This window comes from Mustelus asterias, unplaced genomic scaffold (assembly GCF_964213995.1).
Source record: "Mustelus asterias unplaced genomic scaffold, sMusAst1.hap1.1 HAP1_SCAFFOLD_79, whole genome shotgun sequence".
Classification (NCBI taxonomy): Eukaryota; Metazoa; Chordata; class Chondrichthyes; order Carcharhiniformes; family Triakidae; genus Mustelus; species Mustelus asterias.
The window spans coordinates 969,659-984,122 of NW_027590137.1; the positions used below are offsets into that span (position 1 = coordinate 969,659).

Sequence of the window (14,464 nt, forward strand, 5' to 3'; positions counted from 1 at the left end):
AATTGAGAGAGGGAGGTGGAGAAGAACAAAATGAAAGATCTGCAAACTGACAAAATGTTTCACGGCCCAAGACCAAAACGAGTGGTAATTGAACAAGTAAAGACACAAAAGATGTTCTGGATGAGGTGTGAATAGCTGGTGAGCGATAGTCTGAATGTAAAGTAAACAAGAGGGAAATGAGGTGAAAAAAGCAGCAACGAAACACAGATCACAATGGGGGCAGAGATTGTGGTGTAAAATTGTTGAGCTCAGTTTTGTTCTGAAGGCTGTAAAGTGTCTCTTTCAGTTGCGAGAAATAATATTATATTTCCCAGTTCCGATGACAGGTCACATTCAGTCTGTTTCTCTCTCCACAGAGGCTGCCTGACTTGTTGAGTATTTCCAGCCAAAAGAGAAAACGCTGGAAAATCTCAGCAGGTCTGGCAGCATCTGTAAGGAGACAAAAAGAGCTGAGGTTTCGAGTCCAAATGACCTTTTTGACAAAAGCAGCAATTTGCTGTGAACTGGGCCGGGTTGGGGGTTTGAGTGACAATCCTGGGGCGATATCAGGACAGGAACAGCCACAGATTCCCCCTTTTCCCTGGGACGTTTCACTGGAGCTGTGTTGGTGAGTGTTTGTAATCTCTGTCTCACTATCTCGGTAATGGGGGCAATTTCCAGCGTTTTCCGTTTGATGTCAACCAGAGAATGTGTAAGAATTGTCACACCCGAAACAGATGTCACTTACTCAGGACACCCCAGCTCGGGTCTGGTTGGGGGGGCGGGGGGAGTTGGGGGCGGGCGGGGGGGGGGGGGGGCGCGGAGCGGTGGGTAACGTTCACAATTTTGTGTTTATGTCTGCTGCGAATAATACTTTGGATTAAACGGAGAAGTTTTTTAAACTGAGGAGAGTAACTGCATTTGGGCGCTGACTTTAAACAACATTAACAAGCCCGGGCTGCTGGAGAAACATTTTGGGATTTGTGAGCAGTCAGTTCCGGCTGGTTTGAAGTGAAATCCTGTCGGTGCTGCGGCAAATCTGAACTCAAACCAGACAAACTGGAACCGCTGGGTTAGAGATTCCGGGTGTTGGGATGTGGGAGCTGGGGGAGGGGGAGATGGCGGTAAAACTCTGAGCCTGAGTTTCGAGCGGGATGTGAGCAGGATAAAGGGAAGGAATGACAGTTAATGTGGGAGTCAGGGACAATAGCAGAAGGTGGGAAGCTCTGGAAAGGAGCACGGAGGGTAAAGGCCATCAAAGAATGCTTGTTTAAATGAAGATAAAAGCAAAATACTGCGGATGCTGGAATCTGAAACAGAAACAGAAAATGCTGGAAAATCTCAGCAGGTCTGACAGCATCTGTGGAGAGAGAATGGAGTTAATGCTTCCAGTCTGGATGATCACAGATGCGATCAGACCTGCTGAGGTTTTCCAGCACTTTCTGTTTTTGATTAACTGAAGGTTCAGCAGGGAAAGAAGCAGCGAACTGAACACACTGAACCCAGGGGGAGGGGGTGACCCAGGATAAGCTCAGTGAGGCTCTGCAATGTCCATCAACACATCCACATTCAGACCTTAGAGAGCCAAGGGGGAGGGGAAGGAGAAACTATTTGGGGCACCGCAGGTGGTCACCCCTTCCCCCACTCTGTGGTTCCACATCCCTCCCACACCTGGGCAGGGTTGGCTCAAGGTGCAGGAAGCTGCAAACTGAGAGGCTGAGCTGTGAACTGGGCCGGGTTGGGGGTTTGAGTGACAGTCCTGGGGCTATTTCAGGACAGGAACTGCCACAGGTTCCCCCTTTTTCCTGGGACGTTTCAGTGGAGCTGTGTTGGTGAGTGTTTGTAATCTCTGTCTCACTGTCTCGATAATGCGGGTGGGTTGTAGATTGCTGTGAGTGTTAGACTAAATAACCTCTCCTCATGCTGCCAGTTCCAGTCTGCAGACTCCATTTCTCAGTCCAGTTTGCTGCTCTGTCTCTGTCTGTCTGTACTTTGCTGCAGTGCTCCACATTCTGAGCAACATCCAGCCCATTGTTATCACCCGAAATTTGCGGCAAACTCCCTTCACTGTGACACAGCGGTTAGCACTGCTGCCTCATTGAGTCTGGGTTCGATTCCAGCGGTGGGTGACTGTCTATGTGGAGTTTGCACAGTAAGAAGTCTCAGAACACCAGGTTAAAGTCCAATAAGTTTATTTGGAATCAAAGCAAATCACTGCGGATACTGGAATTTGGAACTATGTTCTGTGGAACATCGTTTCCTCACTTGTTCCTGTGCAGCAGTAAATCCTCATCCTGAACACTTTCCCTCCTCCCTGTCCTGCAACCAACTCCCACACTGACCAACCAGCTCATATTTCAATGGATTGTCCCGTGTTTGAGTCCAGTGTGCCAGGCTGCATGGCGTATGGGCGCTGTTTCACCCATAAGATGGATCTGTGCAGCACCCTCTTCCAACTGTTCTGGCTGCCAACCAGCCCCTGTCCACCCTCGCAGTTCCAGCAGCACCGCACACAATACTGCTCACCTGCTCCGACAGACTCATGAAGGATGTCCTTTCATTTTCTCTGAGAGAGTTGGTCAGCCTGGCAAACCCAGTGTGAAATATCTACACAAATCTTTTCTCCCACCCTCTATTCTGGCTGGGTTCAGTTCTCTTTTGTACAGAGTGAAAATAAAATCAATTATTTTCTCTCCTGGTCCCTTGCAGGGAGCTGCAGCTTTTTACTGGGGGTGTTGGGGCCTCCAGCGGGTGATTGTGAATCCTCCCCGCCCACCTCCCAGGGTTTCCTTCCTTCCCAGAGATCAGAGTCCTCATTGATTTGAGGCCAAAGTGTAACCTCTTATTTATTGCCCCCTCCCCCATCCTCTGATGTGAACCATCCTCCAGTGGCTGAGCCAGGATGGGGCCGTTAACCTGGGCCTGTTCCCGGGAGGGAGGGAGAAGCCCCGCAGCTGCAAACCAGGGAGCTGACAATGATTCTGAAGGGTTTGCGGATCCACAAAGTGTTTCCAAATCCTCCCAGCCACCGCCTAACGCTGACTCCGCTTCTCGGGGACAAACAAGCGCCAAGGACAGCAATGAGACTGCGCATGCTCCACATCACAATGCCCGGGGCTGATTGACAGCAACTCTGAACCAATAGGAAGAGGGGGCGGGGCTGGAGGACCGAGCGAGAGCGGCTGGTCCTCCAACCAATCGGAGTGAATGAGAGGCGGGGCCGGGCTGCGACTGAAGCATGCGCAGTGCAGGTAATGGCAACGGACAGACGGTTTTAGTTTGGAAGCGAGATCAATACCAGGTAGAGGGCGGCGCGCGGGGAATGATAAATGTGGCGGGTGGGTGGAGAGACTTTGTAAACATGTTGTTCAAACCCAAACCCCGGAAATGAACTTCCCGGTCCCCCCCTTTGTACCAAATGGAGCGGCAGCTTGTAGTGTTAGACCCGGGCTGACTGCCGCCATTGAGGCTGCATGTGGGAGGCCGGCAGGGATTATGATTGGAGAGTGAAGCCCTGATGTCACAATGGAATGGGTGAGAGTGTGAGGTCACAATGGAATGGGTGAGTGTGACGTCACAATGGAATGGGTGAGGGTGTGACGTCACAATGGAATGGGTGAGGGCGTGACGTCACAACGGAATGGGTGAGGGTGTGACGTCACAATGGAATGGGTGAGGGCGTGACGTCACAACGGAATGGGTGAGAGTGTGACGTCACAACGGAATTGGTGAGGGTGTGACATCACAATGGAATGGGTGAGAGTGTGACGTCACAATGGAATGGATGAGGGTTCCAGATGAGCTGAGACTGGGCTGGAGTTGGGCGATGGCACTGACATGTGGCCCGGTGGCACAGTGGTTAGTGCAGCTGCCTAACAGCGCCAGGGACTCGGGTTCAATTCCAGCCTCGGGTCACTGTCTGTGCAGAGTTTCTACATTCATAGAATCATAGAATCCCTCCAGTGCAGAAGGAAGCCATTTGGCCCATCGAGTCTGCACCGACCACAATCCCACCCAGGCCCTACCCCCACTATTTACCCGCTAATCCCTCTAACATATGCATTTTAGGATTCCACGGGGCAATTTTTAACCTGGCCAATCAACCTAACCCGCACATCTTTGGACTGTGGGAGGAAACCGGAGCACCCGGAGGAAACCCACGCAGACACGAGGAGAACGTGCAAACTCCGCACAGACAGTGACCCGAGCCGGGAATCGAACCCGGGACCCTGGAGCTGTGAAGCAGCAGTGCTAACCACTGAGCTACCGTGCCGCCCTCATTCTCCCCGTGTCTGTGTGGTTTTCCTCCGGGTGTTCCGGTTTCCTTCCACAGTCCAAAGATGTGCTGGTTAGACGGATTGGCCATGATAAATTGCCACTTGGTATCAGGGGGATTAACAGGTAAATATGTGGATAGGGCCTGGATGGGATTGTTGTCGGTGCAGGCCCGATGGGCTGAATGGCCTCCTTCTACACTGTATTTTATTATTCATTATTATTAATTACTATTAATGCTTCTATGAATGAAGGTGGTCTTGATGATGATGTGGACATGTGGCTGGAAGCTCATGTTGGGATGAACTATTTCACCCTGGTTGTGAACAGCCTGCTTCAGCCTCAGACAGTTGCCAGGAGGAGAGATAAAGTTGTTGGCGAGGGAGTGGAGTTTGTAGTGGGGACTGAACACAATGGGTTCAGTCTTCCCAGTATTTATATGAAATAAATTTCTGTTCTTTCAGTACTGGATGTCAGACAAGTCAGGATGGTGTGTGAGTTGGAGAGGAACTTGGAGCTGATGGTGTTCACAGAGTTTGGAAATTCTGTCAAAGTTCCTGTTGAGTTGTAGATGTATAAAATCTCTCTCCTCCCCTCCGCCTCTCCTACTTCTCTCTGTTTCCATTCAGAGTGTGGAGATGCCGGCGTTGGACTGGGGTAAGCACAGTAAGAAGTCTCACAACACCAGGTTAAAATCCAACAGGTTTATTTAGTTGCATAAGCCACTAGTTTTTGGAGTGCTGCTCCTTCATCAGGTGAGTGGGAGTTCTGTTCACAAACAGGGCATATAAAGACACAAACTCAATTTACAAGATAATGGTTGGAATGCGAGTCTTTACAGGTAATCAAGTCTTAAAGGTACAGACAAGGTGAGTGGAGAGACGGTTAAGCACAGGTTAAAGAGATGTGTATTGTCTCCAGCCAGGACAGTTAGTGAGATTTTGCAAGCCCAGGCAAGTCGTGGGGATTACAGGGAGTGTGACATGAACCCAAGATCCCGGTTAAGGCCGTCCTCATGTGTGATTGACAGATCCATGCTCACTGCTTCCTGCCCTGGACGCAGAGAGCTGAAAATTTCCATGCAGGCTGCCAGGCAGATAAATAGAACACAGAACATCGAACAAAGAACAGTACACCACAGAACAGGCCCTTCGGCCCACGATGTTGTGCCGAGCTTTGTCGACATTACTGGAGTAAAAATGTGTGGAATATACAGACCGAATTCACTTCATTCCCTTCAGTTGCTGCAAGTCCCCAATTTCCCCCAGAATGAGAAAAGAAATGGAAAGGGGGAAACATTGATTTCCTCACAGATGTTGCCCAGAGGAGGAAGTTTCACTCTGAAGCTCATTGGACAACTTCCGCATTGTGACGTCACGATAGAGCCCTGCCTGAATCAGCCAACAGGAATCACTCCGCTCCGCGGTGACGTCTCCGGGTTCCAGTGCGCAGGCCCGGGCGCGCGGACCCGGGTGCCCCGCCCCCACCCATTGTTCCCCTCCCCCTACACCACATCGAGCCAAGGTTTCCAGGCAACCGGCTGACGGCTCCGGCCAGAGCGAGAAGCTGCTCAGTGAGCTCCCCCTCCCCCTGGCCCCGGGACTGCGCATGTGCAGGGGAGAACCCACCCTCTGATCTTCATGATCAGGTGTTGACCAATGGGAAGAGTTGGAGGACTGGAAGGACTCTGGTCTTCCAGCCAATCAGAGCGCAGGCTTTGTGTGAATGAAGATTGATCTTCAGACAGACTCAAACTTCCTCCTGTCTCAAACATCTGTGAGTAAAACACTTTCTTTTCAACCCCCTTTCCATTTCTTTTCTCATTCTGGGGGAAATTGGGGACTTGCAGCAACTGAAGGGAAAGGAAGTGAATCCAGGGAGGGTGCAGACTCTGGAAAGGTTGGCCCAGGTTTCTCTCTCTCTTAAACCAGAAAATGATCCATTTCTGCCCACTGTTTGCTGTGAGCCAATCTTCTATCCACGCCAATATGTTATCCCCGCAGCATGAATTTTTATTTGCTGCAATAACCTTTCATGTGGCACCTCATCAAATGTCTTCTGGAAATCTAAGTACAGCACACCCACCGGTTTCCCTTTATCCAATTCCCGATGGGGAATTTTAGAAAATTGAACAACACATCAACTATCTCACTCTGTTAAGACCCGAGAATGAAGCCCAGCAGGACCCGAGGACAAGTCAGGGAATTCCCTGGGAATTGTGCTTTTTCAGAGTTCATCCCACACTTCTGTTTTCTGATTTCCAGCTGTTTCTGAGTTTGAACTGTATCCTCTATTGTGAACACCGAGGCAAAATACTTGTTCAATTCATCTCCCAGCTCCTTATTTTTCATTATCAATTCCTGGACTCACTTTCTATTAGACAGTTAAGAAATGAGGTGGAGCAAGTGACTGAAGTGTCAGTCAGGGAGCACTATTGGGAGCACCAATAGTTTCCAAATAGTTCTGGAAAAAAAATAGGACAGATCCACAGGTCAAGGCCCTGAACTGGAGCAGGGCCACTTTTGTGGGCATTAGGCAGGATCTAGCAGATGTCGATTAGGTGAATTTGTTTGAAGGGAAAGGAATGACTGGCAAATGGGAGGTTTTAAAAGTGTGATATCAAGAATCCAGGGGCAGTATATTCCTGTTAAGATGAAGGGAAAGAATGGTAAATTTAGGGATCTCTGGCAGACGAGGGACATTGAGGCTCTGGTGAGGTAAAAGAAGGAAGCATACATTGGGTTTAGGCAATCGGGGACAAGTGAATCACTCTGACTATAAAAAGTGTAAGAAAATACTGAAGAGGGAAATCAGGAGGACAAAAAGAGGGTATGATATGTATCTGGCTGGTAAGATTAAAGAAAATTCCAAGAGGTTCTTTTGCTGTATTAAGAGTAAAAGGGTGGCTAGAGAGAGAATAGATCCCCTTAAAAATCAGTCTGGCCATCTGTGTGTGGAGCCACAGGAGATGGGTGAGATTTTTAATGAATACTTCTCCTCTGTGTTTACTGCGGAGAGCACCATGGGTGCGAAAGAAATAAGGGAACCAAGTGGTGATGTCTTGGGCACACGCATGTTCCTTGGGAAGGAGGTATCTGCAGCCTTATAAAAGCAAATTACTGCGGATGCTGGAATCTGAAACCAAGAGAGAAAATGGTGTTTCTTGTCTAAATGACCCTTTGTCAAAGCTCTGGAACATCAGTTCTTTTCTCTCCATACAGATGCTGCCAGACCTGCTGAGAATGGGGAGAGAGTGTGTGGGATGGAGATTTACAGCTTTTGGGGAATGAGAGAGGAAAGAATGTTCCATAGAAATTGTCTGTTCTGAATTTCTATCCTGTGCTGACACTGATGACTTTTGGAAACTCATTTTACAGGATATTGAAAGAGGAATCACAGGCCGAAATCTCAAACGTCACGTCTAGATCAGACAGAGTCATATTCCTTGGGACCTCAATATCATCGGACTTTGAATCCAGAAGGAGAAATAATTGTCCAGTCTGTCGATTTGAAAAGAATTGAAATGTCAGTGTGAGTGAAAAAGCATCAACACACTGTCACACTTGAGTGAGAGTGTTCCAATGCACTGACTAAAGAGCTTTAACCAGTTACACAGTCTGAATAAATATCACACCATTCACAGCGGGGAGAGACTGTAATCTTGTTCTGTGTGTGGACGAAGTTTCAACTAATTGTCCACCCTAGAAAGAGATAAGGACACCTGCACCATGGAGAAACCATGGAAATGTGTGGACTGTGGGAAGGGATACAGAGCCCCATCAGAGCTGGAAGCTCATCGGCGCAGTCACACTGGGGAGAAGCTGTTCATCTGCTCTCAGTGTGAGAAGGGATTTAATCAGTTCTCCAGCTTACGGATACACCAGCGAGTTCACACTGGGGAGAGACCATTCAGCTGCTCTCAATGTGGGAAGCGATTCACTCAGTCATCCAATCTGCAGTCACACCAGCAAGTTCACACTGGGGAGAGGCCGTTCACCTGCTCTCAGTGTGGGAAGGGATTCACTCGGTCATCCAGCCTGCAGAAACACCAGCGAGTTCACACTGGGGAGAGGCCGTTCATCTGCTCTCTGTGTGGGAAGGGATTCACTCAGTTATCCAGCCTGCAGACACACCAGCGAGTTCACACTGGGGAGAGGCCATTCACCTGCTCTCAGTGTGGGAAGGGATTCACTCGGTCATCCGAGCTGCGGGCACACCAGCGAATTCACACTGGGGAGAGGCCGTTCACCTGCTCTCAGTGTGGGAAGGGATTCACTCAGTTATCCAACCTTCAGAAGCACCAGCGAGTTCACACTGGGGAGAGGCCGTTCACCTGCTCTCAGTGTGGGAAGGGATTCGCTCAGTCATCCGAGCTGTGGGCACACCAGCGAGTTCACACTGGGGAGAGACCGTTCACTTGCTCTCAGTGTGGGAAGGGTTTCAGCGTTTCATCCCGGCTGCTGAGACACCAGCAAGTTCACGAGTGATGACAGAGGTTGGATTCTGCTGCTATTGTTTCTGCTCTCAGTTGCATCCAGGACTGCATTTTGTTCATTCTCACAGTTGGTCAATGGGAAGGGTCAGAGGGTTTCTTTGTGATGGACTGGCTGGTCTCTGCCTCCAGTGGGCTGATGCTCTTTGAGTCTTTTTGCGAATACCTGGTTTCAAATGTCACAAGGATCACAGAGTGACAGGAAGTTCAGAGATATTTAGTCAGAAGAAAACAGGTTGGCAATGCAAAGGTACCTTTCTGAATGGAGGGCTGTGACAAGTGACATTCCTCAGGGATCAGTGCTGGGACCTTTGCTGTTGTAATATATATAAATGATTTGGAGGAAAATGTAACTGGTTTGATTGGTAAGTTTGTGAACGACACAAAGGTTGGTGGAATTGCGGATAGCGATGGGGACCGGCAGAGGATACAGCAGGATTTAGATCAGTTGGAGACTTGGGCGGAGAGATGGCAGATGAAGTTTAATCCGGACAAATGTGAGGTAATGCATTTTGGAAGGTCTATTACAGATGGGAAATATACAGTAAATGGCAGAACCCTTAAGAGTATTCATAGGCAGAGGGATCTGGGTGTACAGGTACACAGGTCATTGAAAGTGGCAATGCAGGTGGAGAAGATAATCAAGAAGGCATACGGCATGCTTGCCTTCATCGGCCAGGGCATTGAGTTTAAAAATTGGTAAACATGTTGCAGCTTTATAGAACCTTAGTTGGACCGCACTTGGAATTTAGTGTTCAATTCTGGTCACCACACTACCAGAAGGATGTGGAGGCTTTGGAGAGGGTACGGAAAATATTTATCAGGATGTTGCCTGGTGTGGAGGGCATTAGCTATGAGGAGAGGTTGGAGAAACTTGGTTTGTTCTCACTGGAACAACGGAGGTTGAGCGGGGGGCGACCTGATAGAAGTCTACAAGATTATGAGGGGCATGGACAGAGTGGATAATCAGAAGCTTTTTCCCAGGGTGGAAAAGTCAATTACTAGGGGCATAGGTTTAAGGTGCGAGGGGCAAGGTTTAAAGGAGATGTACAAGGCAGGTTTTTTACACAGAAGGTGGTGGGTGCCTGGAACTCGTTGCCGGGGAAGGTAGTGGAAGCAGATACGATAGTGACTTTTAAGATGTGTCTTGACAAATATATGAATAGCATAGGAATAGAGGGATATGGTCCCTGGAAAGGTAGGGGGTTTTAGTTCAGACGGGCAGCATGGTTGCTGCAGGCTTGGAGGGCCAAAGGGCTTGTTTCTGTGTTGTAATTTTCTTTGTTCTTCATTCTGTTTGGAACATCCCAAATGCCCATCCAATTTCCTTTTTAATTGTTTATTGTCTCCACTTCCTCCACCCTCGTAGGCAGCGAGTTCCAGGTCATTAACATTCGCTGCATCAAAATATTCTTCCTCACATCTGCCGCCCCCCCCACTCCCCCCTCCTTGCATCTCTGACCGAAAACAAGAAATCTGTGTCCTCCTCGTCCTTGTCCCTTCAGCGAATGGGAACAGCTTTTCTTTGTCCACCTTATCTAAACCTGTCAGAATCTTGTCCACCTCTATCAAATCTCCCCTCAACCTCCTTTGCTCCAAGGAGAACAACCCCAGCCTGACATTGACAATAAAGAACAAACTAACAGAATAAGTTACTGTCTGAAATCAAATGGGAATGTTTAATTTCTGTTTTAAAGATATTGTGAATATATTGTCCTGGACAATAAAGGAATTGGAATAACTCACCTTGGGTGTGGTTGAATGGAATATATCAATCTGGTATCCACCTACAGTCTAGTGAAAGTCTGGAATATGTACAAAGAACAATACAGCACAGAAACAGGCCCTTCGGCCCTCCAAGCCCGTCCAATAAAGGCAAGCATGCCATATGTCTTCTTCACCACCTTTTCCACCTGTGCTGCCACCTTTAAGGATCTGTGGACTTGCACACCCAGATCCCTCTGCGTGTCTCTGCTCCTGATGGTTCTGCCATTTATTGTATAGCTCCCCCCTGCATTAGATCTGCAAAATGCATCACTTCGCATTTATCTGGATTAAATTCCATCTGCCATTTCTCTGCCGAATTTTCCAGCCTATCTATATCCTGCTGTATTCTCTGACAATGTTCATCACTATCCGCAACTCCAGCAATCTTTGTGTCGTCCACAAACTTACTAATCAGACTAGCTACATCTTCCAAATCATTTATATATATCACAAACAGCAGAGGTCCCAGTACAGAGCCCTGCTGAACACCACTAGTATCTGTCTGTATCTTTAAGACCTGACTGGCTGTAGGGATTCTCTCTGCGTGTCTATACTCCTGATGGTTCTGCCATTTATTGTATAGCTCCCCCTGCATTAGATCTACCAAAATGCATCACTTCGCATTTATCTGGAACTCCCACCTACCTGATGAAGGGACAGCCTGTTCTGAAAGCGAGTGGCTTTTGCTACCAAATAAACCTGTTGGACTTTAACCTGGTGTTGTTAGACTTCTTACTGTGTTTCCCCCAGTCCAACGCCGGCATCTCCACATCTTAAATTCCATCTGCCATTTCTCCGCCCAATGTTCCGGCCTATCTATATCCTGCTGTATTCTCTGACAATGTTCATCACTATCCGCAACTCCAGCAATCTTTGTGTCATCCGCAAGCTTACTAATCAGCCCAGCAACATCTTCTTCCAAATCATTTATATATATCACAAACAGCAGAGGTCCCAGTACAGAGCCCTGCGGAACACCTGAGTCATGATGTGGAGATGCTGGCGTTGGACTGGGGTAAACACAGTAAGAGTTTTAACAACACCAGGTTAAAGTCCAACAGGTTTATTTGGTAGCAAATGCCATTAGCTTTCGGAGCGCTGCTCCTTTCGACCACCTGCTCCATCTGACGAAGGAGCAGCGAACAAACAAAGAACAAAGAACAATACAGCACAGGAACAGGCCCTTCAGCTCTCCAAGCCCGCGCCGCTCCCTGGTCCAAACTAGACCATTCTTTTGTATCTCTCCATTCCCACTCCGTTCCTGTGGCTATCTAGATAAGTCTTAAATGTTCCCAGTGTGTCCGGCAGCGCACCACATTGCCCGGCAGCGCATTCCAGGCCCCCACCACCCTCTGTGTAAAATACGTCCCTCTGATATCCGTGTTAAACCTCCCCGCCCCCCCCCTCACCTTGAACCTATGACCCCTCTTGAAGGTCACCACCGATCTGGGAAAAAGCTTCCCACGTTCACCCTATCTATGCCTTTCATAATTTTATACACCTCTATTAGGTCACCCCTCATCCTCCGTCTTTCCAGTGAGAACAACCCCAGTTTACCCAATCTCTCCTCATAACTAGGCCCTTCCATACCAGGCAACATCCTGGTAAACCTCCTCTGCGCTCTCTCTAAAGCCTCCACGTCCTTCCGGTAGTGTGGCGACCAGAACTGGGTGCAGTATTCCAAATGCGGCCAAACCAACGTTCTATACAACTGCAACATCAGACCCCAACTTTTATACTCTATGCCCCGTCCTATAAAGGCAAGCATGCCATATGTCTTATTCACTACCTTCTCCACCTGTGACGTCACCTTCAAGGATCTGTGGACTTGCACACCCAGGTCCCTCTGCGTATCTACACCTTTTATGGTTCTGCCATTTATCGTATAGTTCCCCCCTATGTTAGTTCTACCAAAATGCATCACTTCGCATTTATCTGGATTGAACTCCATCTGCCATTTCTTTGCCCAAATTTCCAGCCTATCGATATCCTTCTGTCGCCTCTGACAATGTTCCTCACTATCTGCGCTCCGAAAGCTAATGGCATTTGCTACCAAATCAACCTGTTGGACTTTAACCTGGTGTTGTTAAAACTCTTACTGTGAACACCCTAGTCACAGCCCTCCAATCAGAAAAAGACCCCTCCACTGCTACCCTCTGTCTTCTATGGCTAAGCCAGTTCTGTACCCATCTCGCTAGTTCACCTTTGATCGCGTGAGGTTTAACCTTTTGCACCAGCCTGCCATGAGGGACCTTGTCAAATGCTTTACAAAAATCCACATAGACGACATCCACGGCCCTTCACTTGTCAATCATTTTTGTCACCTCCTCAAAAAACTCAACCAAATTTCCCTCGTACAAAACCATGTTGTCTATCGCTAATGAGATTATTCAGTTCTAAATGTGTATAGATCCGATCTCTAAGAATCTTCTCCAACAATTTCCCTACCACGGACGTCAAGCTCACTGACCTATAATTGTCCAGGTTATCCTTGCTACCCTTCTTAAATAACGGGACCACATTTGCTATCCTCCAATCCTCTGGGACCTCACCTGTGTCCAATGAAGAAACAAAGATTTCTGTTAGAGGCCCAGCAATTTCATCTCTTGTCTTTCTCAGTAACTGGAAGTCCCTTCCTAACAGCACTGTGGGTGTACGTACACCTCAGGCATTGCAGCAGTTCAAGAAGGCACCCTTGGGGTTGACCATGGCCGAGGCAGCTACATACAGCCACATATTCTGTTATAATTGAAGGACTGCAGACTGAATGTGAGGCATTGTGGGACTGGACTATCTTGACCATATTCCTGTGACTGCCCGGAAACTCATGTGTCTATTTTAGTTTATAATTGAAGATTTCTGGGAATAAGTTAAATGCGGAAATATTAAGCATCGCCTGGAGGAATTTGGAATAACTGAGAATTTTATCCCCAGATAAAGAACAAAGATTTTGCCGGTGGTAGCGTGTTTGGGACTTTAAATCAACAAAGATGTTGCCTCCAAATCAATCCTTGTAAGTTGGCTTAAAAAAGGTTAAGTTATAATGAAGGATCTTGTATCTTATTTTAATCAAGGAGTTGTGAGCTTGTAGTGCTCTGTCGCTTTAAGAAGCTATCGCTGCGAGAGAGAATGCTGAGGATTCATTGTTTGAAATTTACGAGCTGTGAGAATCTGTGTGTTTTGTTTGCTTTATGTGTATGTTTGTAGATGTGTTTTATCATTGTTTTGGGCTACATTTGTTAAGGTTTATCTTTCTGGAGAATTAACCTTACCTTGAGTCTTTAATTAAAGGCATTTTTGGAAGTTTAAAAACAGGATCACAAGAACGCTTAAGTAATTCATCCTGCTTATTGTTGTAAAGCACATGCGAAGTTTCTCTGTTTGTGTGTGATGATATTTGTGGGTTGAACACTTCAAGTTTTGAGGTTTTCTGTCTGTGATTTAAATCAAACAGATTTTTAAAAAAGGAAGTGTGATTAATAAAACTTTTTTGTTCAGAAGTTATGAACCTGGAGCCAGAGACAGGATTCCAGGATATTTTATTAAACATGTGGGAATTTTAATCCGGATACAATTCACCCATGTGAGAATGAGAGTATTAATTTGTAATGGTTATTTAAAATTTGACACATGTGAAATGATTCTGATCAATCCTGTGTTGGATTGATCTTGGGTTAAACTTCCTGTCAGGTCCAAAGATTTATTCCTAACGCAAGTAACACAAAGAAAAGGAAAATTCTGGAATTGGATACTGAAGAAAAGAGTTTAAAAAGAGAGAGTATTAAATAGAAATGTTCCCAGACCATGTGGTCATTAGATTAAAACAAAGGAAGGGTGCTGACAGCCATTTGAGAACTTTTAATCCACCCCATTTCTAACTAAGGGAGTCTATGGACAAAGAAAGCCGAAGAAAGACCCCCCCCCCCCAAGGGGGGTCTGGAAAGCATCATG

General features: G+C 47.3%; 2 protein-coding genes across 2 annotated transcripts in view; both read left to right on the forward strand.

The window, feature by feature from the left end:
- LOC144483839 (uncharacterized) overlaps positions 1 to 14,464 on the forward strand; it is a 259,901-nt gene that overhangs the window by 226,464 nt on the left and 18,973 nt on the right. The window lies entirely within an intron of this gene.
- LOC144483802 (uncharacterized) overlaps positions 1 to 14,464 on the forward strand; it is a 186,477-nt gene that overhangs the window by 86,024 nt on the left and 85,989 nt on the right. The window contains exon 7 of the mRNA XM_078202341.1: positions 8,143 to 8,725. Within this exon, the coding sequence (XP_078058467.1) occupies positions 8,143 to 8,725 (583 nt within the window). The remainder of the gene's footprint in view (positions 1 to 8,142; positions 8,726 to 14,464) is intronic.